Source organism: Eublepharis macularius, chromosome 10, assembly GCF_028583425.1.
Source record: "Eublepharis macularius isolate TG4126 chromosome 10, MPM_Emac_v1.0, whole genome shotgun sequence".
NCBI lineage: Eukaryota > Metazoa > Chordata > Lepidosauria > Squamata > Eublepharidae > Eublepharis > Eublepharis macularius.
In genome coordinates, this window is record NC_072799.1 from 50,715,170 (window position 1) to 50,739,957 (window position 24,788).

General features: G+C 44.7%; 1 protein-coding gene across 1 annotated transcript in view; it reads right to left on the bottom strand.

Moving 5' to 3' along the window:
* The window catches only part of SETD7 (SET domain containing 7, histone lysine methyltransferase), a 28,586-nt gene extending 17,739 nt beyond the window's left edge, over positions 1–10,847 (bottom strand). The window contains exons 1-4 of the mRNA XM_054989882.1: positions 10,631–10,847; positions 5,048–5,177; positions 4,296–4,497; positions 1,709–1,898 (exon numbers count right to left, since the gene is read on the bottom strand). Of these exons, the coding sequence (XP_054845857.1) occupies positions 1,709–1,898; positions 4,296–4,497; positions 5,048–5,177; positions 10,631–10,670 (562 nt within the window). The 5' untranslated portion in view covers positions 10,671–10,847. The remainder of the gene's footprint in view (positions 1–1,708; positions 1,899–4,295; positions 4,498–5,047; positions 5,178–10,630) is intronic.
* Between the last annotated feature and the right edge of the window lie 13,941 nt (positions 10,848–24,788).

Sequence of the window (24,788 nt, forward strand, 5' to 3'; positions counted from 1 at the left end):
GTTAACTTTTAAGAAAAATTGCAGTATGAAGGGAATACAAGACATGTAGTGTAGTGTTTGTTGTTTGTATGTTGATTTTCCCTTTTCCCAGTTCTCCCTTCCCCTTTTTTTCCCCCCTCCCCTTTATACTTTTGTAGTCTTCTGTAGTTTTTTTATGTTAGATATTTAAAAAAAATGTTCTAAATAAATAAAGACTGCAGGTAGGAGAACATGTGTCAGGAGGATTCATCAAGAGCAGTATAACAAAATAGCTACATATTCACCTGCCAAGCAAAATGATAGCACAGGATTAAGCAGAGCCCAGACAGCAGAACAAGTTTACAAGGCTGGACAGAGTTGAAGTTGTTTGAGAAATACTACTATGCAGGGCTTTTTTTCTGGGAAAAGAGGTGGTGGAACTCTCAAGAGGGAAATAAAGGAGGAACACACGGGCCCCCTTACAAAACGGCCATTTCCTCCAGGGGAACTGACCTCTGTCTGGAGATTGGGGGGATGGGGCCACTGGACACAAGAGGTGCCGGAACTAGTTCCACTGTGTTCTCACTGAAAAAAAGCCCTGCTACTGTGTGTTCTTGATCCAGATTAGCTTCTATCTTGCAGAGACAACATTGACAGAAATAGTGGTACTCACTGTGTATCTTATCCATAGATAGACTTTATCGTTAACAAAGCTTAAAAAGGAAATGTGCAGAAAAAATTCTTAAGAAACTACCCCCACAAGGGCTAGTTCTCATTTTATAGTTTTAGATGGGTAGTGGTGTTGGTGTACAGTAGAAGAACAGGATTTGAATCCAGTGGCACTTCAGAGATCAACAAGATCACCAAGGTGTGAGCTTTCAAGAGTCAGAGATTTGATGAAGGGAGCTTCTCAAAAGCTTACACCCTGAAAATCCTGTTAGTCTCTAAGGTGCCACTGGACTCGTATGCTGCTGTTCTCATTTTATATTTTATGCTTCGGTATGTATAAGCAAAGTGCAAAGTATAAATGTTCTGAATGATGAATGTGTGTCTATAGAAGCAGCAATTTGCATTTGTACTCATTTCCTTTATTTTGACAAAAGTGGTAAATGAACCATACATGTCAACTCTGCACAAGGAGAGTGTATTTTGTACCCAGGTTAATCTGGTACTTTTGCTGTCAAGTCTTAGTACACTTATAGTAATGCTGCAGACTTTTCAAAGAAAGAGATGAACAGTGGTGGCTTGCCATTGCCTGCCACTGCATAGCAACCTTAGACTACCTTGCTCTCCCATCCAATTACTAACCACAGCCAACCTTGCTTAGCTTCCAAGATCTGATGAGGCTGGGCTAGCTTGGGCTATCCAAGGCAGGGCAAATACAAAGTGGAAAACTGAAGTAGTTCTAAATCTCCATGCTTTACAGCAGCAATCATTCATTCCAGACAAGCATGGTTCCAGGGCATGATCTTAGGGGCATGAACCAACAACCCTGCTGAATCTGAAACAGGTCAGTGCCTAAATGTGAAACTTCCTTTGAACCCTGTGTATACTTTTTTAGTTCTATGGGAAAAATTGCATCTATCCATGTTGTCAATTCATTGTTTTTTAAAAAAGGTTTCCTTGCAAATTCTTTTTTTAGATATAGCAACATTTTTTTACTTGAAGTTATCATCTCGAAGGCTGTGTTGTACATAATGTACACACATCATGTGATGCAATGGGTCAAAAATTTGTATTGGGAACTTACTGCCTGGCATTACTTCAAATTGTGGTTTTCCCTCTTCAATGGATAAAAGGGTTGCCAACTTTGCCTCTAACATTTCACCATCTACGAAGTGCCCATAAAAGGCCGTCTTCCCATCAGGGTACACATAGGCTATCTTCTCTCCAGTCATCTCGCCTTCTTCATTAACTTCTCCAACCAGATTGCCACCATCCTGAAAGAGAACCATAAGGTTGGTACAAGAATTTCATGAATTGGGGAGAAATGTGTGTTCTCTTATAATCAGTTCTATGATCCTGTCAGTTATAAAGTTAACCATTTCTATAATCAAAATATTGTGACAATATTTTGATTCCACAGATGCCAAGTAGAGGCTCATTTTCTTTGACCCTGAAGTCATTTCCAGGCCCTACTTACATCCCATGATGCCAGTCGGTCCTCAGCTTGTCCCTCTCTCATCACATCATTATACTTTGCTTTTTTTAAAATATAAAAAGCCTTGGTCAAATCCTACAATTTCTACTAAAACAAAGCAAAAAACATCAAACAATTTAGTTTCACCAAATACTGAACATTAAGGAGGTTAAACATTATCTTTCTACTATTTTAAAAAAATAATAATAATAACACACTTTGTAAACCGCTCTGAGTGTGGCATTAAGTTATCTTGAAGGGTGGTATATAAATCAAATGTTATTATTATTAATTTGCATAAAAGCTTTGAGCTGTATTTACAGCATCATCCTAAGAATAGTTATACACTTCTATGCTCATAGACAGCAATGGACTTAGAAGAGTGTAACTTTGTGCACTAAAAAGATGAAAATCATACAAGCCAAGACCCTTGTTATGTTCTCTTTCTACAATGTCTACTTCATCCATGACAACTGTGAGGGACTGCAGATTTTACAAAGCCTGGAAGTGCTGTACACACCCAGCTGCAGGACTGTTAAGTGTTAATCTCTCACAGAATCAAAGAGCTTTGAGTAGCAGGCTACTCCAAGGGTAGCATGTGTTGGAAAGAGGACTTTTTTTTTCAGCCCTATCAGAGAGGAATCAACTGTGAAGAGCTGGGAGATGGGAGTCCTAACTGAGAGTAGTTTTAACACTGGCAGGAGAACTGGGAAAGTTGGCAAGGAGGTTTGGGAAGTAGGTTCAGACTCCCAAACGGGCCAGCGAAAGGGGAGAGATCTTCTAAGGAGAGGAGATTTGCCCTATCCAGTCAAACAGGGAAGTAGCTCTGGAGAGTGAAGAGATCCTTAGGCAGGTTGGTTGAAAACTGCCTGTGGAGAAGTTCAGATTCAGTTAAAAACTGAAGGAAAACACTGGGGTGTGAGGATACAGGGTTTGGGGCACCAGCATTCTTAACTACAGAAGAGAACGAGAACACTAAAAGAAAGTATCCTAGAGTACTTGGGGAAAAACAAGGGAACCAAAGCTTCAAAACATGTCTTTAAGTATCTGTGAAGAGCATAAGAACTGAAGTCTCTGCATGTTCTGTATATGTTGAATTACCTCAGAAATTTTCAACTCCTGATTTCACTTGACCTTTCCCCTCCAAAGTAAATAAAATAGTTAGCTATTTTTGGAATTTTAAAAATGCCTCTAGTGCCATTTCTGTTGTGTAAGGATGAGGTAACATCATAATAACAATCATCCCAAGGTGCCATATAATTTTCATTAGGAAAATATCTGTAGTATATTTTCCAACAAGATTCAAGCATTCCTATATACTAAGAAAATTATTAAAGAGCAATCCTAAACATTTCTACTCAGAATTACATCCCATTTTATTTAATGAGGCTTACTCCCAGGAAGTGCTTTTAGGATTGCAGGCCTAATTTCTTAAGGAATAGCCATAAATCCAACAACCAATATTTACAATCAGTCTCTTTACACTGCTTAATACAGAAGTCAGCTTCATCATTGTTCTTTTGGGACGACAGCAAAAAATTTAGAAGTTTAAAGCATAATTTGTTTTCCCAGCTTCAGAATTTGGAACATTTTGTTACAGCGGATTGATGGCTGAACCACGTACATGGTTATTACAGAACCTATTCACTATTTATTTAGGCAAAGTGTCACTAGCTTGAATGGCCTGAATAGAGCTATTCATTTGTGAAAACAAGAAGCAACTCTGCTATACTGTCTTTAAATTTAGAACTATTAAAGAAGGATATTCACTAAACACTTAGGAAGAAGACAAGCCTCTGTCTAAAGAGACAAAAATAAAGCTCAGGAAAGATCCCTCACTCGTGAAATCCAAATCTAACAGGCATGGCTACCATGACACAGTGTACTTTCCACACAAGCAATGTTCAGTGCAAGGCAAATCTATCCTATTCTACTGTGTCATTTGCTGATGATAAAAAGTGATCTCTTTATCAGTTGAGTAAGAACACTGATAGGCCAATCATGGCCTCCTGGACTCAAACAGCCTTTATAGAAAGACTGCTGTTGCAATATTCTCCTGACAATACAGAACAGTTTGCTATTACACTGCAACAGATGTCATTCTGTCCCCAACCCTGATTTACAGAAGACTCGGAGGAGAATTACATAAGTATGTTTATTAGTGACCCACTAAGAAAGCACTTAAATATTGACTTACTGTATAGTATATCCAACAAATACCATGCCGGATATTATCCTTGTATTGCCCTTTAAATATCAGTCGTCCATCAGCATCGTATTCCTGGGCCAACCCATTCAGTTCCCCATCCATGTAAGTGCCATGAAGGGCTCCTCCATCTTCATAAGTGTACACTCCCTGGCCTTGCAGAGCATCATCAACATAATATCCTTCAAGTGTACTAGCAAAAAGAAGTTAAGTCGTACAGAGGAGTCATATGTATTACTTCATGCAGATTACCAGTTTTTCAAGACAACATTAATAAAGTATTCTGCACCCCAACATGGAGCCTCACATGTGTAGTGATGTGCACATGGCAAATGACTGTTCCTTTCTTTTACCCTGAAAGGAATGGGGCAGCTATTACAGATTGGCGGGGGGAGGGGGAGGCTCTATATTTGCTGAACAGATCCCATCAGTTATCTTCATCACATCTATTATTTTCTCTTCAAAGGACTAAACATTTTTGTTTTAGATGAGAGGCATTCCATTGTGAAATGTATTACAGCAAAGACAGTAAAGCACTAAACCATTTACAGAACACCGGGAGCAGAATTAAACAACCAATTTCAGTGATCCACCTTTGATAAAACTTCAAAACTGTTCACATTAATTTTGTTTCATATAGCCACGGAGAAAAAGAAACTAGAAGTCAATGATTATACTTCCAAGCACTGTGGCATATATACCACAAATTACCCCAAATAAAAAACCCATGACAATATGCCTACCTTCCATCAAAAAAGAAGAACTTGCCACGGCCATTCTTTTCTCCATGCACAAAATTTCCTTCAAATCTGTCTGTGGATGAATATGTGACTGTACAAAACCCATGTGGCAGCCCGTCATCATCAAGCGCTCCTAAAAATAATAAAATCAAACCAAGAAAAAACAACACAGGAAATATTAATGTATTTAAAATATTTGCAAGATCACTTCTCATCCAAATGTTGGAATGTATGTAATGTATAAAATAGCTGTCAACTGCATCAAAGTTTATTCTGACAGAGACAATTTTAAAGAAATCTGTGTGAGTTTTTAAAAGATATTTTAATCATTTAGAATGTATTGGTTTTAAAAAAAGTTTTCACACAGAAAAGTAAGCACTTAGCAAATAGCATAGTATTAGCCAAGCTGAGGCAGTGAGAATAAAGATCAGAAAAGGAAGTTCTGAAACTTATGGTAGCAGTGAATGTGTGCTTGGGATGGAACAGCTTTCAATAGCGCAGTTTCTCAAAACTCGTTGTTGTTATGTAGGCACTGCTAGTCTTGTTCCCAGGCATTAAAAATATTTGTGACTAATCGAATGACTGATCGAATGCGTGTGTGTGTTAAAAAAAAACCCTTTAAAGGGCTTGGTATCAGCCTTTTAGTTCTGCCTGAATCCAATAACAGTAAAGTGCAAGACATAAACTGTACTTTCTATGGGCAAGTCAAACCGTCACTGTTACTGTTTTCATTTCATCTCTTGTAATAATTCTGCTTCCCATTCACATGCACCCCCTATCCAGGCTAATACATATTATATGTATAAAGCCAACACAATATAACAATCAAGAGTGTCTGAATGGGATCCTGGAGACCCAGGTTTGAATCCCCACTCCATCATGGAAGCTCACTGGATGACCTTGGGCCGGTCACTCTTTCAGCCTAACCTACCTCACAAGGTTGGTGTTGTTAGGATAAACTGAGAGGGACCACTTTGGATATGCCACTTTGTGTCCCCACTGGGGAGAAAAGCAGAATACAAACATCTAACTAAAAATAAATATAATGGATTTCCAATATGAGCAACAACATACGTTAGAAAACATTTTCTGTTTTTGTTCACCAATATTTTTTTTTTAAAACTGGGCAGTCCTTTGCACCAGCAAGCATATTTAGGATAAGCTCTGCCATTAGTCATGTCATGTAAAATTCCCCCAATACATTATATTAACATTGCCCTAGACAGAAAATATTACATGGCAGGGCATTTCTTTCAGCAGGAACACAGTGGAACAGAGTTCCAGCACCTCTTGAAAATGGTCACATGGCTGGCGGCCCCGCCCCCTGCTCTCCAGACAGAGGGGAATTAGATTGCCCTCCGTGCCACTGGAGCGGTGCGGAGAGCAATCTAAACTCTCCTCTGTCTCAAGAGCAGGGGTGGGGCAACTAGCCATGTGACTATTTTCGCTGAGGGCGACATAAACTTTAAAAAACTTCCCCCTTGTTCCAGCTGACCCAAAGTGACATCACTGTGCAGTCCTGGGAGCATGCGCACACTTTGCGCACATGCATGTGGTAAAAGGGGTACTACCTCCCGCCAAGAGTTGCCCCCTGTACTGGCAACCCACTGAGTTCCACCAGGGCCGGAACGAGGGGGGGCAGGGGGTAGCCTGCCGCTGGTGCCGCCAAAGAGGGGGCGCCGGGCGCAGCTGCCAGCCACCCGGGAGGCTGAGCACAGGGTTCAGAGACCCTCGCCAGCCCCGCCGATGGGGTGGCTGGCTTGCCGCACGTGCAGGACCTCCCAGCCCTGCGGTCAGCCACCAGCATGGCAAGCTAGCTGCCCCAGCGCACGCCCTCGCTGCTGCCAGCTCCGCAGCTCACCATGTGCTGGGGCTGCCGGCTTGCCACGCAGGCGGCACAGGGCAGTGGGGCACGCGAACCATGCAGACGGCCTCCTAGCCCTGCGCTCAGCCGGCCGTGCGGCAAGCCGCCCACCCCAGCACCTGGTGAGCCGTGGAACTGGCGGCAGCGAGGGTGTACGCTGGGGCAGCTAGCTTGCCCCGCAGGTGGCTGAGTGCAAGGCTGGGAGGTCCTGCTCACATGGCAAGCCAGCCAGCCGCCCCAATGCATGCCAGCACCACCGCCAGTTCCACGGCTCGCCGGGCACTGGAGCGGCTGGCTTGCCGTGCAGGCAGGCATGCCTCCCGCCCCCGCGTAATGATGTCATGAAAGTGACATCATCATGCAGCACCGGGAGCACACACACGCTATGCGCACATGTGGAGCACCCAGGCAAGGTATGCCCCAGGTGCCCACGCGCCTAGATCCGGCGCTGAGTTCCACCACCTCTTTTCCCAGAAAAAAGCCCTGTTACATAGTAAGGTATTGGGGCCTTTCTGAGGGTTCTCTCTCTGCCCCAAACATACCAAAACGTACCAATCTCCAGTGACAGAGCCAATTTTAGAGAGTTTATTGGCCTACATCTAAGTGACCCATCTCCCCAGTATGTGTTTCCAATGCCCTTTTCACATCTAATGGAATACACCCTAGGTCTCAAGTTCGAAATGCTGACTGATAAGGTCCACAGAGGATGGGGTCATGAGGAACTCCAGAAATGTGAAGGAGTCCTGAATTATACCATGGCTCATGCCTCCAATATTAAAGAAATAAAATACTTATTATCAATAATAACAGTTCTCAGAAATGTCCAAAAGTTCACAACAGTCAACTGACTGATCACATATTATTAGTCCACAGGTTTATTGACTGCTTATTATTTGATCATGGTGAAATATTGTTATATATATTCCACAAAGCCACAACAGTATCTTATAGGTGTACGTTCACCTCTGTTGTTTTATTAGAGTTTGTTCGAAAGGGCCCTCTAGCATGCTGCAAAGGAAAAGCACAGCAACAAAGCAAAGCTTTTCTCTTACTAACCACCTGTTACATCTGTAGGCATCTCCAAGCAGAGCAGAAACACAAGTAGTCACCAGAGGCCTAAGAGTGTCCATGTCTCTGTTGTGCTGGAGAAAACAGACACTAGCCCCCCCCCTCTCTGTCTCTTAGCTTTATTTCTCTTTCAATTACAACTTTAAAAACTGCAACTGCAGACTAACCCTGGTGTACCAAGATAAAAGCCAAATAGCAGACCTTTCCAACGAACAGTAACTCTTTGTAGAAATCTTACCTAAAATTCTTAAAAGTTACAATAATACATTACTATTTTAAAAATTAAATACTATAATTTTGTAATCAACACCAGTCTAAAACCTGTTGATGTTTTTGTTGTTGTTCTAATAAATGTAATGTTTAAAAATACTGGACCATTTTTTTTACTGATAAATACTCACATCTAGTATTTTTAACATTTTAGAGACAGCAAGCAAAACACAAACTATGTATTATACTTATCTGTTCAGTGCTTGAAAAATTATTTTAACTGACATAATATAACAGTTGTCTGTCAGTCCCATTATCTAATCATTAGCCGTGCACCATAATTCTGCTGGAAAATAATTTTGTAGCATTTGCAACAGAAAATAATTTAGCATTGCAAATGCTACAAAATTCCAATATATTTTACATGACACAATAACTATTTTCACATAGCATATTCATGGATATTCAGCACACTAGAGCAGAAGTAGAATCTTCCTTCCCTCATCATGTTCAGTTTCCACAGATATGCTATGTGAAAAACTCTTGTGCACAGCTGCTATCCTGTCCACAATTGTGCTTAGGCCAGGGTCAATGGGACTTGCACATAACTATTAATAGGATTAGAACACAATAAATGAGGAGCTACTCCTTCAAACAGAAGGCAGCATTTAAATATACCCACAACAGGAACAAAGTCAGCTCGGCAGCGGAAGTGTCATAATCCATATTGGACAAAAGAGGGAAAGTTGTGGCTCTCATGTCCAAATTACAGAGTGTCAGATTTGTTTTACAGATAGTAATTTACAACTCAGAATGAAACACATTTCATGCTAACAATGTATAATAGTCACTGTACCCATTCTATCAATTCAGCTGAAACTATTTGAGGGACTTCATGATAAATACATCATTGTATCCTGGGTACAAAATCTAAAAGTACATACACAAAAGAAATTACATATTTCAGGGGGGCAGTCCTTACTTTTGTAGGAGAGAGTAAATATACAAATACAAATAAACAGCAGCACTGATGGAAGCAAAGAGGCACGCCTACGGGGCAGAAGATCTGCTACCCCACACCATCTTCAGAGAGAGAGAGAGAGAGAGAGAGAGAGAGAGAGAGAGAGAGAGAGAGAGAGAGAGAGAGAGAGAGAGAGCACCCAAGGCACTGGAGCCAACTCAAAGCAGTCACTCCCTGCTTCTCTGTCTCTTCCATCACCAGAACTGTGTTTTTACAGAGACACACTTGCCTGCTCCTCTTTTAGCTCAACTGGAAGTTCACCTCTTTGAAACCTTAATGGTCACTTGAACACTCAAAGCCTGTTGAGATCTATGTGTCCTTAAGACACATTATCATCCCTCTGTATGAAACAGACTGAGCCATAGCAATCATGGGCCAAGATCAACATTATTTCCTTCTTAAAATCTGCACTGTTACAGAAAGGTGTTTCTGGCACATTAATATTGTCAAACAAAAAAGAAAGAAAGCAGGAAATTAAGAAAGCAAAATACTAAAGCTTTCCAAGGCTTGCAGTTTTGATCAGACATCTTCCCATTTCATAAGGCCAGTTCAATAAATCAAGCAGTGATAACATCATGAACGCCTCAACTTTCATTAAGCTTCATATCATCCGTCATAGAACCAGAGGAGTTAGCCAGAATAGTAAAGAGTCCAGTAGCACCTTTAAGATGCATCTGATGAAGAAAACTGTGATTCTCAAAAGCTTATGCTACAGTAAAGTTGGTTAGTCTTAAAGGTGCTACTGGACTCTTTACTATTTCATCATCCGTCATGGCTGTTGAAAATGTTTTTGACAACTTGACTATTCTGCTCCTGAGCTAAGTCAGACACACACACACACATTTTAAAGATGCATTCTGAGGCTTGCTGTTTTGGCATCACTGTCTCAACCACGTTTACCTGGAAGCAAGCCCCAGCAAGCCCACGGAACTTACTCTTCAGTTAACTTGGACTTAGCTTAAGGTTCTTGGACGCTTCAGGGCGGTCAAACGTGTTCTCCGCTCCATCCTCCCAAGAGCTCAGCACAGGGAAGAGATGGGAAGCGAGCGGGGAGGGAGGAACGACAGATGCAGGAGGAGACGAGGCAACCCCACCCTCCCTCGGGGTGGGGCAACTATTTCTGTCCGGCTTACTGGGGAGGTAGGCGGGCTGGAGCTTTCTCTGAAACGGCAGGCCAGGCCGTGCCACGCGCCGAGCGGCTTCCCCCGGGCGGTGCTTGGCCGCCCTCCCCATACGCCCCAGTGGGCGCCAAAGAGAAAGGAGGCGGGAAAGTAGGCACCATGTTTACCACCCCCACAACTCCCGGTGGGGGAGGGGCGCTTCCGCGGAGCCACAGCCGGCGCAGAAAGGCGCCTCGGCTTGCCTGCCCTCCCCGAGGGGACGCCCGCCTTCCCTCGCCCAGGCCCAGCGAGGATGCAGTTACCCTCGACGGTCTCTTCCAGCGTCTCCTCGTCACTGTCCATAGCACAGCGCGCCGGCGGCAGAGTCAACTTGCTCAGCTAACCCTGTCCGGGAGCGCGCCCGCGCCTCGGCACTTGCCTCGTCCAGCCGGGGCGAGCGGGCGGCTGACTGCCGCGGTCTCCCCCTACAGCTCGCTGAGCAGGCTGGCGAGGAGCCGCCACGCACGCCGGCGAGCTCCTCTGTCGCCGCTCTTCTCCCCACCCTCGGCTCTCCCCGCTTTGTTATAGAGCAGCTGATCCACTGACATCACCCTGGGCTGGGGCCGTTCCCTGACTGACAGCTCTCTGCGCAGCCCCAAAAAGCAGAAGCCCTCTGGTGCAGCAGGGACAAGCCGGCACACGCCGACTCGCTAAAACCTCCGGCGGCCGGGTGCTCCGGCGCCCCCTCTGCCCCCAGCGGGACGACGATCCCGCCCCCGCCGAGGCGCTTCTGCCGAGCGCGCACATGTTCGGTCTCTTGCTTTTCGGTCGATGCAAAGCGCGTTGCTAGGGCCAGACTATGGCCCTGCGGGGCGCAGAGGGAGGGCAGGCCGTTCGCGCCCAGGCAGATAAAAGCTGGAGGGGCAGGAAGCCCGGCACGCAGAACCCCGAGGCGCGGGGCCGCGCAGCGCAAAGGGGGCCGCTGAAAAGTTGTTGTGCTGGGAAGAAGTGTCGCATTTGAAGGTATATAAATAACATACGTCTAAGTGAAGTCATAAAAAGCGCCCTTTTGGAACGACTACGTTTAAAAATAAGTTTTTAAAATAAGTACGAGGGTTCTGTATATGACTGCAAAACAGTCTAAACAAAGCCTTGCGTTGAAATCACGTTGGAAGATTATTAGATTGTCAGTGTAATACGTTTTTCGCATTCTCAGAGATGTTCTCTTTGTTTTAGAAGCTGTAGAACTGACTGGTCAAGTTCTGTAGTCTTTAACCTTGTAGGTCTTGTTATCATATTTCTGTTTCTAAGGTCATTTTGACAGGCAGTTTTATAAGTTCACGGATACCAATACACTGACTTGGAAGCTTTCCTGAGTCAAAGCTCCCTGAGAGATCTCCATTCCTACTTGTGTTTGAAGAACAGAGCTCTGACTCTTGAAAGCTTACACCCTGAAAATCTGGAGAAATTTTGCTACAGCACAGAGGTTTATTATTCATTTAGTCAGTTTTGTGTAATGGCATCAGCGTGGTTTAGGATGATTTCAAAAACCAATTTAGACAACACCATCTCATTGATAATACAAGTGGAGATCTGCAAAGTTATGGAAGAAAATCCTCATATGACTCGCAAGAGTTAAACAACTAAATAACCAACACTTTACTGCCCTTAATGACACCTACCATCTGAGGTGCCCACTCCATCCTGCTGCACAGTTAGGCCAGTGCTGGGCATCTAAGTTTGCCACCAGGATTCACTTTTTGATTTAGCATTGGATGAATATCTCAGGATTAGGTTTTCCTCTCCTAGTGACCACAACTAGACCCGATGGACAGGAAACAACAAACTTGTCATGGCTGTGTGATTTGTCCAATATGTACTTAGAAGCATATTCTAACAAAACGAAGGGCCTTTCCAGACAACCGGCTGCCTTCCTACTATCTTCAGCACTGACCAATCACAACAGCAACATGATCTGTTCCAAATAATGGATAGAAAGTAATCTTGCCGCAGGGAATGCTGCCTTGCTGCAGTTTGCAATTTTTCTTTGAAAACAGATCTGTAAACAATGCTTTGCACTAATTTAGCTTAGTGAAGGAGAGTGTGGCCAATAGATAAATTAAAGAATTAAAGATTCCTGAAGTGACAATGTAAGGGGGGAAAGAGTAGTTTGTTGCTTTCCAAGGGTTTTTAAAATTAGCTCTGATGAGTGTTCCAGCTCTGCTAGTTCCAGCACACCATGAAATCAACGTTCAGCCACAAAGGCTATGATGTTTTTAAAATTAAATAAATGTACAGGGATGGGAAGAATTCTTCTATTCGTGGTCAGTGATGTCATACTGTTCAGTGCTTCTGAAATTCACACAACTGTATTCCACACAACAATGGCAAGAGTAATGTATGTACAAGTTAAAGGGAAACTTGCCTTTTTCCAGTATCCACTTTATTGTTCTGGGAAAAGTGTAACATTTTTGCAACAGACATGCTGCTAACTTATGCAAAGATCCCAAGCAACACATGACTAACAATGACACATTTATTGTGCTATAAACCAGTCATCTGGAAAGGCCTTTATGGTCAGAATACCACTGTATCTGTATCTTGTGTCACTTCTAGTATGAATTCAGCTGTCAAGATTTATTTATTTAGTACACTTAGCACACCACTTTTCTCCATACAATATAGACCCAAAGTAGTTTACAATGTACAAAACACACAAAAGACAATAAAATTTCACAGATATGCAAAATAAGCAAATTTCACATTTACTACTTGCCATTTACAAACTAGCTCATAAGGCAGAACAGGTGGTAACAGCGCTGCTCTTAATGAAACAGGCCTTTTCCACACGGGTGATTTAACTCTTCTCTTTTTGAGCATTTGCTGCTCAAGGACTGGATTAGTTTTTGCCACCTACCTTTACGTATGATGCTTTAACTCTTGCTATGGGTGCCATCTTTTTTTTCCTGCACCACCACGAAATAAAGAGGGTTATGTGGAGAGATGTGGTCGTCATCCTTGGTGTCACCGTTGGCATCACCAATGCCATCACATCACCACCACTTTTTAAAATTCTCATATTCCCAATCATATTATTACATTATGATGTTACAACATTATGACTACCAGAGCACCCATCACTAAGCCATAGTGGGGGAGGCGGGCAGGAAAGAGAAACAAAAGCTAAAGGAAATCCAACAAAGTGCGAGTGCAGTGCTGGTGCAGAGTAACTGCAAACACAGAAATTTTAACCCCAAAAGTATAGATAATTAATCTTTGAAAACCTAAAAGAGATCCATGAAGCCACAACACGAAGTAACCCTGTAATTGTTGTTATAACATCATTATGCTTGGGTTTTTTTTAAAAAAATCCCCAATACATAACAGCCATGCCCTGAGTAGACATTTCTAATTATGATTTATGACCCCCGACACACACACACAGTTCAAACCTGAGAGCTCCACCTGGGCTGATCCAAAGTGGGGAGGTAGAGTCCGGCACCAATGGGACAAAATGATACAATGCAATAAGAACAACATTACAATGTTATAACGTCATTACGTTTTCTTTTGTAAAAAGCTGTCTTGGAAAAGGGAGGGTTCAAGGGGAAGGAGAAGGAGGAAAGGGGAGGGAGGAGCTGAGAGGAGGGTGGAGAGACCGGTCATCCAGAAATAGCCTGCGGGGTGGGGGGTGAAACAGAAAAAAAACTAAAGGAAAATTCAGTACAATTGAAAAAGCTAACTCAAAATCACAGTGAGAAAATCACTGGGGAATAAGCACAGGCAGAAAATTAGGAGAGAACGCTTAAAAACACCACAATTGAAATCAGAAGGTGGAGTTAAGCCTGTGGAATTCAGAATCAGGGTCCAGAAACAGGAAAAATCACTTGTGCAGAAAAGGCCGCGGTCTCTGACAGGCAGGTACTCAGATTATTATCAGACTAACTACTATGGTAAATTTTTGTTCTTTGGGTAGAAGCAGAAGCGTTAAAGATTTCTTCCAGTTTCATTCCATCTAAACAGTATCCTGGGTTGACTCCAGATTAAATTTTCTGCTAGCGAAAGAGGAGGCCTCTTTTCCCTTCCTGCTGTGGATTTGCTCCTCCTGCCAGGAACAGCATTTAAGGGAGATGAATGGGCTGCAGCAGGAGGGGGAGAAGCTGGAAAGTTCTGTTTTCTGTTACTGAGAAAATATAGTCTGAATCCAACCCCATCTCCTATTTTGGAAAATGTCTCATGTTCTGAAGGAATAAATTACTAATATACTAGAGGTTATAAAGATTCAGAGATTCTTTATCCCATAGCCTGGCCTAAAATCAGACATAAAAGGGTCTAAAGCACCAGAGTTGTTTCAGAAGACGTGGAGTTGGTCAGCTATTGCTCTCTCATCCAATTTGCCCAGAAAGGGTAGATTAGAGAGACCAGGTAATAATTGTACCTCTTTGACACTTACAGTTTAAAACGCTATTTCTGAGCAGTGGCTTCGGCTTGGCACCTGCTCCTTTCACACTGTTCCCAGCAGTTTCGATTTGGCCTCTTGTGATTCCTTCTGCCTCAAAGCCTCTGTTCAGTTTTAGGTTTTCAGGGCATTGCGGTACATGTCACCTCTTTTTTAAAACTTTGAGCATGCATAGTAATGTTTCAATGTTACATCTTTTGACAGACAAGCCCCCCATGCCCACCTTTCAACCACCCACCCCCACCTCACTGTTCTCAGAGGTAAGGCAGGACTTCCCTTTGCACGGGGTGAGGGGGTGAGCAGACTCGTACGCAGCCCTGGCTCAGCTGAGATGCACCAAGCCAGGGTGTCATGCTCTGGCCAGGGTGCATGTGCTGGGCAGGTTAGCTCACCGGTGGGCCAAGTCCGGGTCAAGTCCAAAGCAGTCAGTTCACACTAGGCAGGCAAGAGGTCCAGTGCAAGCTGAGGTCAAAATCCAGGCAGTCAGTCCACAGGGGTGCAAGGCTTCCAGACACAAGGCTCAGGCCACAAGGAGTGACAGGCTAAGTTGCTTCCACGCTGAGCTCTGCCCAGCATCTCTTTTCATTGCCACTCTAACAAGGTGCAGGTGTTGCTTCTTCTTCTGATAGCCTTGCCTTGTTCTCAGAAAGCCTCGCCCTCTGTTGTGCCTGCAGGTGAGCACTGCTCCGTCTCTCCACACAGCTGTCTTTGCTTTACTCTTCCTTCTCTCAGCTGGCCCAGGAAGCTCAGGCTTCTCCCTTACTCTGTGTTAGTCTCCATTTCCAACAGCCACCACAAGAGGTTCCTGGCTGCTCTTCCTGGGTTTCTTCCGGTGCTACAGCTGTCACAGCTGGCTCTAGAGTAGACCCTGCTGGCTCTTCCAGCTCCTTGTCCTCTGAGGACGACTCTGGAGCAAGAGGTAAGGTGGCTGGTTAAGGCTGACTCACGACACAGGGCTCAGCTGGGGCAGCTGTTCTCCTGCTTCGCAGCCTGGCTGCAGAGCAGGAGAGTGGCTGCCCCAGCTGAGCCCCGGCTTGGCACTTCTCAACTGTGCGTGCAGTGAGCCCCGGCTCAGCTGGGGCAGCCGCTCTCTTGCTCCACAGCCCAGGCTGAGCCCTGGCTTGGCACGTCTCAGCTGAGTGTGCAGTGAGCTGTGCTGTGGAGCAGGAGAGCAGTTGCCCCAGCTGAGCCCCAGGTCAGCGTGTCTCAGCTGAGCCGGGGCTGGGTATGAGTCTGCTTCCTGCCCCCCCCCCCACGCAAAGGGAAGTCCAGCCTTACCCCTGAGAACAGTGGGGGGGGGTGGTTGAAGGATGGGCATGAGGGGGCCTTGTCAGTCAGAAGATGTAGTAATGTTGAAATGTTACTACACATGCTCAAAGGTTTTTTAAAAAGTGATGTGCAAATGGAAGTCCTGCCTTACCACTGGGAACAGTGGGGTGGGGGTGGTTGGTTGACAGGAGGGCTACAGAGGAGAGCGGCCATCCCAGCTGAGCTGTGGAGAGCCCGCTCCACTTGCCCAGGAGGACTGCAGAGTGGCCAAAAAAAAGGCAGAAAAAGAGTTCAGAGAGCTGACTTGGGTGGGTATGGTTAATTCCACACAAACCAATCAGCTCCCAGGGAAAAAGGAGGGGGGAAGTGCTGCACAAGTGTTTACATTGACATTAATCAGGTCAGCCATGAGTCAGCAGCGGCTTCAAAATAAAATTGCGGTATGTCCGCAGGGAGAAAAATCAGGGATAATGTTGACAAAGAGCGGCACTATGTCCCATGACTAGTTTTAAGTGTGAAACCTCTGCAAACATGGGACGCAAAACACGTGCGGAAATGCTGTAAAGTATGAGCAGGGGCGGAGCAAGGGTTTACCTCGCTCGCGGCCGGCCGGGCGCCCCCACGAGCGCGCGCGCGCGCACCGGCCTGCGTGATGACGTCACACGTGACGTTATCACGGGAGCGCACGCGCCGCCGCCGGCCCGATTGCTGCGGCGGGCGGCCTCCGAGCTCTCCCACTCGGTTGCCTGCGCTGCCGCAGATGCCTGCCCGCGGTGGCTGCGCCTGGTCAGGGGCTTGTGCTGGCGGCGGCAGCGGCGCGGGGTGGGAGGGATAGGAGGCTGGTGCTTTGTGGTGCGCGCTTCCGCCCGCCGAGCCTCCTCCGGCGCTCCCTCCGGCACCCCGCGCCTGCGGCCACCGCCTACCTGGCCTCAATAGGCCCGCCGCCCCTGAGTACGAGTGAGAAAGGTCTGTTGGTTACATCATCTAAGAATGGGTTTTTTTTTAAGTAGTGGGTAGATAACCTACGCTTTGAGAAGCTGAGAGAACATACCTTGATTTAGTGCTGATTTATGATAGACATCAAGGGCTCCTTTATGTAGTCTTTAGTAGCTAGGATGGACAGGGATCCAGAATACAAATAGAAGCTTCTCCAGATGCTACAATTCCATCAATATCTCTCACTGTGACTGGGTCAAAATGATTCAGAAACGGACTGGACAGTATGTTAAACATTACATCTGGCTTGCCTATATTACAGGTGACATCCAAATCAGAGCATATTTGAACAATTTTATCAGCAAAAAACCTTGCAAAGATGTCACAACTAATTGGCTGTTCTTGAACCAGGGAAGGTTCTGATTTAGGGGTCAAAAGATGTTGAGATACCTTCTGCAGTTGGGATGGATGTGATTTAGCTGATGTAATGGTTGCAGAAAAGTAACATTTCTTTGATGCTATCACTGCTGCTTCATAAGTCTCAGTGGGCTCTATAGTATGCTCCATCAGCTTCAGCACTAGTTTTCCTCCAGCATCTTTCCAGATATCTTCTATTCCTCTTTAAATCACCCAGCTCTGGTGAACCATGGGGCTGGTTTCTGCTTCAAGGAAGGGAGGGTTTGCAGAAAGGTATAATGTTGGCATGTGTATCTACATTAGCAGCATACAGAAAGATATCATTTTGAAGTACAGCTTTGGAAGTGATTGCTTAAGACTGTGATCCTAAGTACACTTCAGTAGAAGCAGACTCGGCGGGAATTGCTTCTGAGCAAATGGACTTAGCATCAGGGTGTTAAGCATCAAATGTAAATGTGGAGAAATCTGCTAGTTTCTGAACAGTGAGTGAAATGCTGTATCATAAATATATTTAAGATGGGTCCTTGATTAAGTTGGGCCGGCCTTTGCAGAATTGATATTCTGAAAGTTGTTCCCAAATTAATGGAACCCATTATATGTTATGGGTTTTCAGATTGAAGATATTGGTTCCTTAAAATAGACTTTAAAGCATTTATTTACAAAAGTTTTTGTAACAAATGTGTGTCTGGCTTTTGTTGTTTTGGGCAGCTATATAATTCTGGCTTGTTTCTGTTTTTGGTTTGTTTTCTAATTTGGTTGGTTTTGTATTCTAATTCTCATTTCTTTTAAAATGTTCTTGTAGTTCTGAGAATTTTTGTATTGGAAAAATGGGCTATAAATTTTAATAAATAAGTAGAATAGAAGGGTAAATGAGTTACTGAACAAAAACAAAGTCTTTGACCTCCCTGTGGACCTTTTTTTAAAAATAGGGATGAATGGTTAAAAATTCTTTGGAGATTCCTCATAGAGCATACACTCATCCAGGTTTTGGCAAAGTCTGTTCCTATCAAAGGAGAATTTTGTGATATGGCACTAGAAAGACAGTTTCATACTAGAAGTAAAAACCAAATGACCTCTCCTTTTCCCCTGCTCATTTTTTAGAAGTGACATATATAGAATAGTGGCTGGAAGCAGGAATAATATCCGTTCTTGAATCTGTTACATAAAGTGTAGAGCTTTGTGTCACTTAATAGGAGGTCAGTTCTCCTGAAAAGACAATAAGTTGTTCATGGTTGTTCACGCAAAAGAAGTAGCTCTGACATATAAGCCTCATGGCCATTTCTATTGAAGGTATAAAACCAGAAACATGTTGGTCAAAACAGTTAGTGTAATGAATTTCACATGTGCCTATTCCATGCATTCTCCAAAGGCAAACTTACCTTTGTCATAGAGTGAACAGTTATGAATCATGTGAGTATACCTGAATGAAACAATTGCTTTGAAAATATGTGCCTGTCACAATCACGCTTAAAGGAGTACCCTTAAAGCATCTTAAATGCTATGTGTGAACCAGCCCTAGGTGCTAAGCAGGGATTTGGATCCAGGTTTCTTAAAGCCCAAATCCGGTGTTCTAACCTAGAATAAAATAATGCATAATTTGACAAGCAGTTGAGGTTTGGATCACAATGATCACACAAATGTCCCAAAGTGTTATGCAGTAAAGTATGTGTTTTAAAAAAAGAAATCCTAAAACTATACTATCAAAAGTAGTCTCTGGTTTTAAATATATACAGATCCAGCTGTTTTCAGTCACACATTTTGCAGTAGCCAAGTATATGACACATGGTTCATGGAAATGCTCTGCTTTGCCAGCTATAAATATTACTTCAGTTCCCCTTCAATGGTGATTTTCCTGGTAAGCCAAGTTCCCATCAAAAATAAAACTGAGCCATCCATGCAGCTGAAGAAGACCTCAAGTTTACCAGCTGAATTTATGCCTGAATGTGCTGTATTGTTGCCACTCATCAAATGAGGGAAGGAAGAATCCGTTTCTAAAGGAAAATATATTTGCTCCCTCAGTCGGGATGAAAGGCAGACACAGTATTTGGGTTCTAAAATGGGCCGCTTTATTAAAATTACAATTAAATATAAACTACGGCAAGGGCCTAACTAGCGGTACAGGTCAGGCCCTGGGGTCACTGCTGGACCCCGCCCTGACCTGTCTGGGCGAGCACCCGCTGCCCCAGGTGCAAGCCATCCACCAAATGGCTGGGACCCGGCCTGGCCAGGCGGAGTGGTTCACTCCTGTAAAGCTCCCCCACCCGGCCGTACGGCAGCGGGGGGAGACTGGCTTGTCCAGGGGTTCCCCACCCAGGGCGTCTGACCTCGCAGCTGGGCCGTACGGCTGCCAGCCGCTCCTGAAATACCCCAATTCCCCACCAATGGGGAGGTGCCAAGGGTGCTCACTGGCCTGCTACAGATTTTCCCTAACTAAAATCCTGCCACCAGGGAATTACCTCAGGCCCACCATGCCAATTACCTTCCTCTTCTCACAGTGCAAGGTAGGTGAAAAAACTCCATTCCCAAGTGCCATTCAGGGACAAGGAGAGAAAAATTCCTACCTGGCCCAAAAGGCGACCAGCTAATCCTGCACTGCAATAGGGTGAGGTGGGTGGGCCGAGCATGAGGCACTACTGAAGGCAATGGGGCGGAGTAGCCAGCTAAGGCTACAGGCTCCGCCCCCAATGCTAAGCCCTGGATGCCAGGGTGTGCCTTCTGCTTTCCTCCTTCCAAGGAAGCAAAGAACGGCCACCAACCTGAGTGGCCATTGCCACTGGCCAGGATGGCCGAATAATCCCTGCTTCTCCTTAAGCCATTTCATATGTTACATATGTTTCATATACTACATCAGCCATGTGGAGGTTGATGTGAGGTGCTTCTGTGTGGCATTGGCTATAAGCAGTGGCTTTGCGTGTAAAGTGGCAAGAGTTTTCACGGTGGCAGTGTGCTGAGAGAATCCCAGGGGACACTGTAGTGTGACTCTCAGTCTATCCTACATGGCAAAGGGAATGTTGATACATCTTGTAAATGGACATTGAGTGCCAAGGAGTTTTTCTTCAAGTGTCCAAGTAACTAGAAAGAGGTGAGCTTCCTGCCTAGCTGGAGGGAAGAGGCTGAAAAAGAACTCTGTCTGGATGCTGGAAGAGACAGAGAGGACCAGGCAGCCACTGCAGGAGTTGGCTGAAGGTCTTTCTCTCTCTCTTCCCGGGATTCTGAGGTGGAGTAGCAGAGCTACTTCCCCATAGGAATGACTGTGCCTCCATTTGTGACCTACCTGTAAATAAAGCTTGTAAATAAAATTCCCCTAAGCTTCCTTTGCTTTCTTCCCTAAAAGGAACGATCTAAATTAACTAAGTGAATCCCCTGTAATTTCTCACCATTTGGATAAGCATGAAGTATGATGTATGTAACATCTCTGTATGCCATCGATAGTCTTTCATGTTATTTTATCAATGCTTGCCAGCCTTATATATCTTCAGCCTGCTTCAGCTCAACACCAATGTGCAGCAGTGCCTTGAGAAGCTGGGCTTGCAGCCCATCCAGTCCTGCGGATAAATAGCTAGTTGGATCCAAACTTATGTTTAGGTTTGGTTAGCCTTGGTTAAAATGCTGCTGTTTTCACTGGAACTTTGGGACAGCTTTTGGGGGGAAAACTGCCTGGATGTTGCCTGGATGTTGTATTGTAGATATCCGAATATATCACCCCTCCACTCCCATCCCGCTAGGACAAGTTTTCAAGGGGCACATATAGTAGAGATGTCATCTATATACTTGGCAAGAAACAGGCATTTGTGCTGACAGGGCTGCTTGGCTTTTGAAAGGCTGGTTTCTATTATGTGCTGTGCACAATAGTGTCATTCTGCCTCAGAAAGTAAGTTATGACATTTCATGTTCAGCCTCCATTTCAGTTACATAACATTCTGTGCCAAGATAAGAGATGGGCAGGCTGGTGTAAACAAGTGATTTAGGCAGCAGTTGGATGTGCTTCACAAAGTAGGACTAGGTCCAAAAGTATAGTAATTGTCCCAACATGTATGGGTGCGAGAAAGGGGGGGGGGAACCTGCATTGCCTAAATTCACTGTTTACCCCATTAACTCTCATCTTGTACCCCAAATTGTTACAAATAATACATTTAGAGGACAGCTTCTCCTTTCCAAACGGGCTTTGGCCTATATCTCTTTATTTTCCTGAAGAAAGATCACATTGGCTTCAAATCTAGTGAAATAAATACTAAAAATGCTTCTTTCTACTCAAATCAGAATCCTTGAAGCCAAAGTGTTTAGTCTTTATTTAGCACATTTCAGGGTGCACTACAGGACATAGAAGTGACACAGCTTTTTGTCAGAGATATTTATGTTCTACATTAAAGAGAGAGAGAGAGAGAGAGAGAGAGGACTGAAAAGTGGGGTGGGAAGAGGAAAATCCACAGGCAATGGAGGGGCAGGTATATTTCTCTAACCACTTCAACATTGTGAAGGGGGAAAGGGCTGCTGCCAATTCTGTGAATGAAGAGACAAAAGGCATATGGAAAGCAGCTGGGATCCATGAAGAGGAGATAATGACAAAATGCACTGTGCACAGGGAGTAACAGCACAGTTTTAGCTCCCGTCCTGGCAGGAGACTCTGACACATTCCAGGAACTCATCAGAGCCCATTGATGCTCAGAAGCTCATCAGAGCCCATTGAAGAACAAATCCTCTGGTCTTCACAGGCTTGAGAAGAGGCCCTTTGCAGCACAGAATAGCCTGGCTATAAGGCTGTGGCGAGGGAGTCAAGAGTTTTCTATATGGCACTTCAGGTGTGCATGAAAAGGACAGAATTAGAGATCACCTACAGGGCTAGCTAATACTGGGCTCTCAGACTAGCCTTATTGTTACAGTCCCCTATTTAAAGAACAAGGAACAATAATTCCTCACAAACCCTTTTAAAAGCTAAACCAATTAATTTTGAAGTCCTGCCATGAAGTCCCAATTGTTAACATGAAATGTGCAGAAATGCAGCTTTGATCCTCAAATGTAAATAGGAAGTGCAGAAAAAAGCAGATTGAAATTCCTTCCATTTACAGTTAATTAAGCTCTTCTTTTAGCAGCTGTAGATCACTACTAATTTAGTTCCTATTTTTGCACAGTCTGTTTCTAATGAGACAAACTAGTTTGGGATCATCTGTCTAAATAAACTCAAGACACTTGGGAGAACTTTGAATCCAAAGCCAGGTTTTGCAGTTCTGCTCAAGAGGGGTATCTGGCAACTGGATGACTGTGGCTCATTCAGTTTCCTGAGTCATTCATCAAACATTCCTGGAAAGACTGTGACCAGCTGTAATTGCTGTTTATGGACAGAGAGTCACTTCCAAGAGATTAACTCTCATTACTGGTTGGAAAGCTAATCAGCCTCCTCCATTCCCATCATACAGACAGACTGTTCATTTTGGGCTGCTTCCCTTCATGAGTGGAGTTCAATAATATTGGGGACTTATATGGCTCATAACATTTCAGGTAAGTTCATCATTGTCCTTAGGAAGTGTCAGAATCTGCAGTGGCAGTTCAGAATAAATGGGGAAGGCCCGAAAGAGGCTTGGTTACCAGTGAGCCTGGGTTCAGCCTTTTCACCTGCTCTAGACAAATGGCTATCTTGTATGCTAGGTTGTAGGAAGACAGCTGATGTTGGTAACCATGTCAACAACTGGTCAGGCGTCTAAATGCCAGGCTTGTCACACACAAAAACCAGTAACAATCCAGGATTTTATCCTGGACGAGACGGCTGAGCTGGCAGGTATCACTGAGACTTGGTTGGGGGAGGGGGAGAGGTTAACCTCAGCTGTGTCCCTCGGGATATTCAGTGACACAGCAGCATAGGTCTGGCAGGGTGGGGAGGTGGTGGTGACACTGTAGACTACAGGGACTGTATCCCCCTAGCACAATCCTCCATTCAGGACACTTTTCAGTTTTGAGGCTGTGTGCCTAATGTTGGGATTGAGGGACAAGATTGGGGTTCAGTTGGTGCACCGTCCACCTGGCTGCCCAACAGTCTCCCGGCCAGAGCTAAGGGACAGAGTCTCAGGGATGGCATTGAGGACCCCTGGGCTGGTTGTTCTGGGGGACGTCAACATTCAGGCCAGGGCTGTCCTGTCAGAAGTGGCTCAGGATTTCATGGCCTTTATGACAACCATGGGCCTACAACACTGTGTATGTTAAACTCTTGATCTGGCATTTTGTTCTGGAATGGATGGATGTGATCTGAGGGTAGAGGAACTGATGACTATTTCTTTGTTGTGAACAGATCACTATGTGGTTGTTGTGGATTTTCCGGGCTGTATAGCCGTGTGACACAGAGATCTCTGTCTTTTGGTGCTACACCTCTGAAGATGCCAGTCACAGCTGCTGGCGAAACGTCAGGAACTACAATGCCAAGACCACAGCTATACAGCCCGGAAAATCCACAACAACCATCGTTCTCCGGCTGTGAAAGCCTTCCACAATATATAGATCACTGTTTGCTTGGGTTTAGATTTACAGGGACAGCAAGACTCTGCAGGGGTGGGGGATCTATCAAAATGGTGGAGACAAAAAGCTATTTGATGGCTTTGGGGGATGTTGTTCTTGATATGGTCAATACTCGGGATCCCATTACCATGGTGCAGGTGGGGGATTCCCCGCTTTCACCCTGCACCCCCCACCTCCACTTACCTGGCTGGCGGGGAGGACAGCACAGGAACGGGCCTCCCAGGTGCACTCCCAGGGTGACATGATGACTTCACTGACATCATTGCACTACTCTGGGAGCACTTCTGCATTTTTCTGTGGGATTTGGGCCCCAAACAGGCTGAATTGGACCCATTTGAGGCCCAAATCAGTTTGCTATGAAGTGAGCATGCACCCTGCTCCTGTGCGGTGACATCACTGGAAGTGTGCACACGAGAGTAGAGAATAAACAAGAGAAGAAGAAAGTAAGAGCCAGGTCTCTCCCAGCTCCCACCAGGAGGGTAAGGGGACCTGGCAACCCTAGTTAATCCTCTTGTTGTGATTCTCCGTGGACCTCTGGAATGATGAAATGACCCGAGTGGTTGACACTACTGCTCCTAGGCACCCTCTGTTGGGTGTTAGCACCAGGTAGCCCCTAGGTTTACTGAGAGGCTGCAGGCAATGAAAAGACAAAGTCAACAGGGTGACAGAGGAGGAAGACTTGGGACAAATCTAATACAACACGGCTAAAGTTCATTTTAAATTGTATTCCATGGCAGTGATGGCAGCAAAAAAACAATCATTTCCTGCCACCATTGTGCTTGCACGGCAGAGATGGTCTGGGTAGCCAGAGGCTTGCTGGAATCTTGACTGCAGGAGGAAGTATACTGCTCAGTGGCCTGCTTTGACTTTTTTGCTTAACACTTTACAGTTAAAAT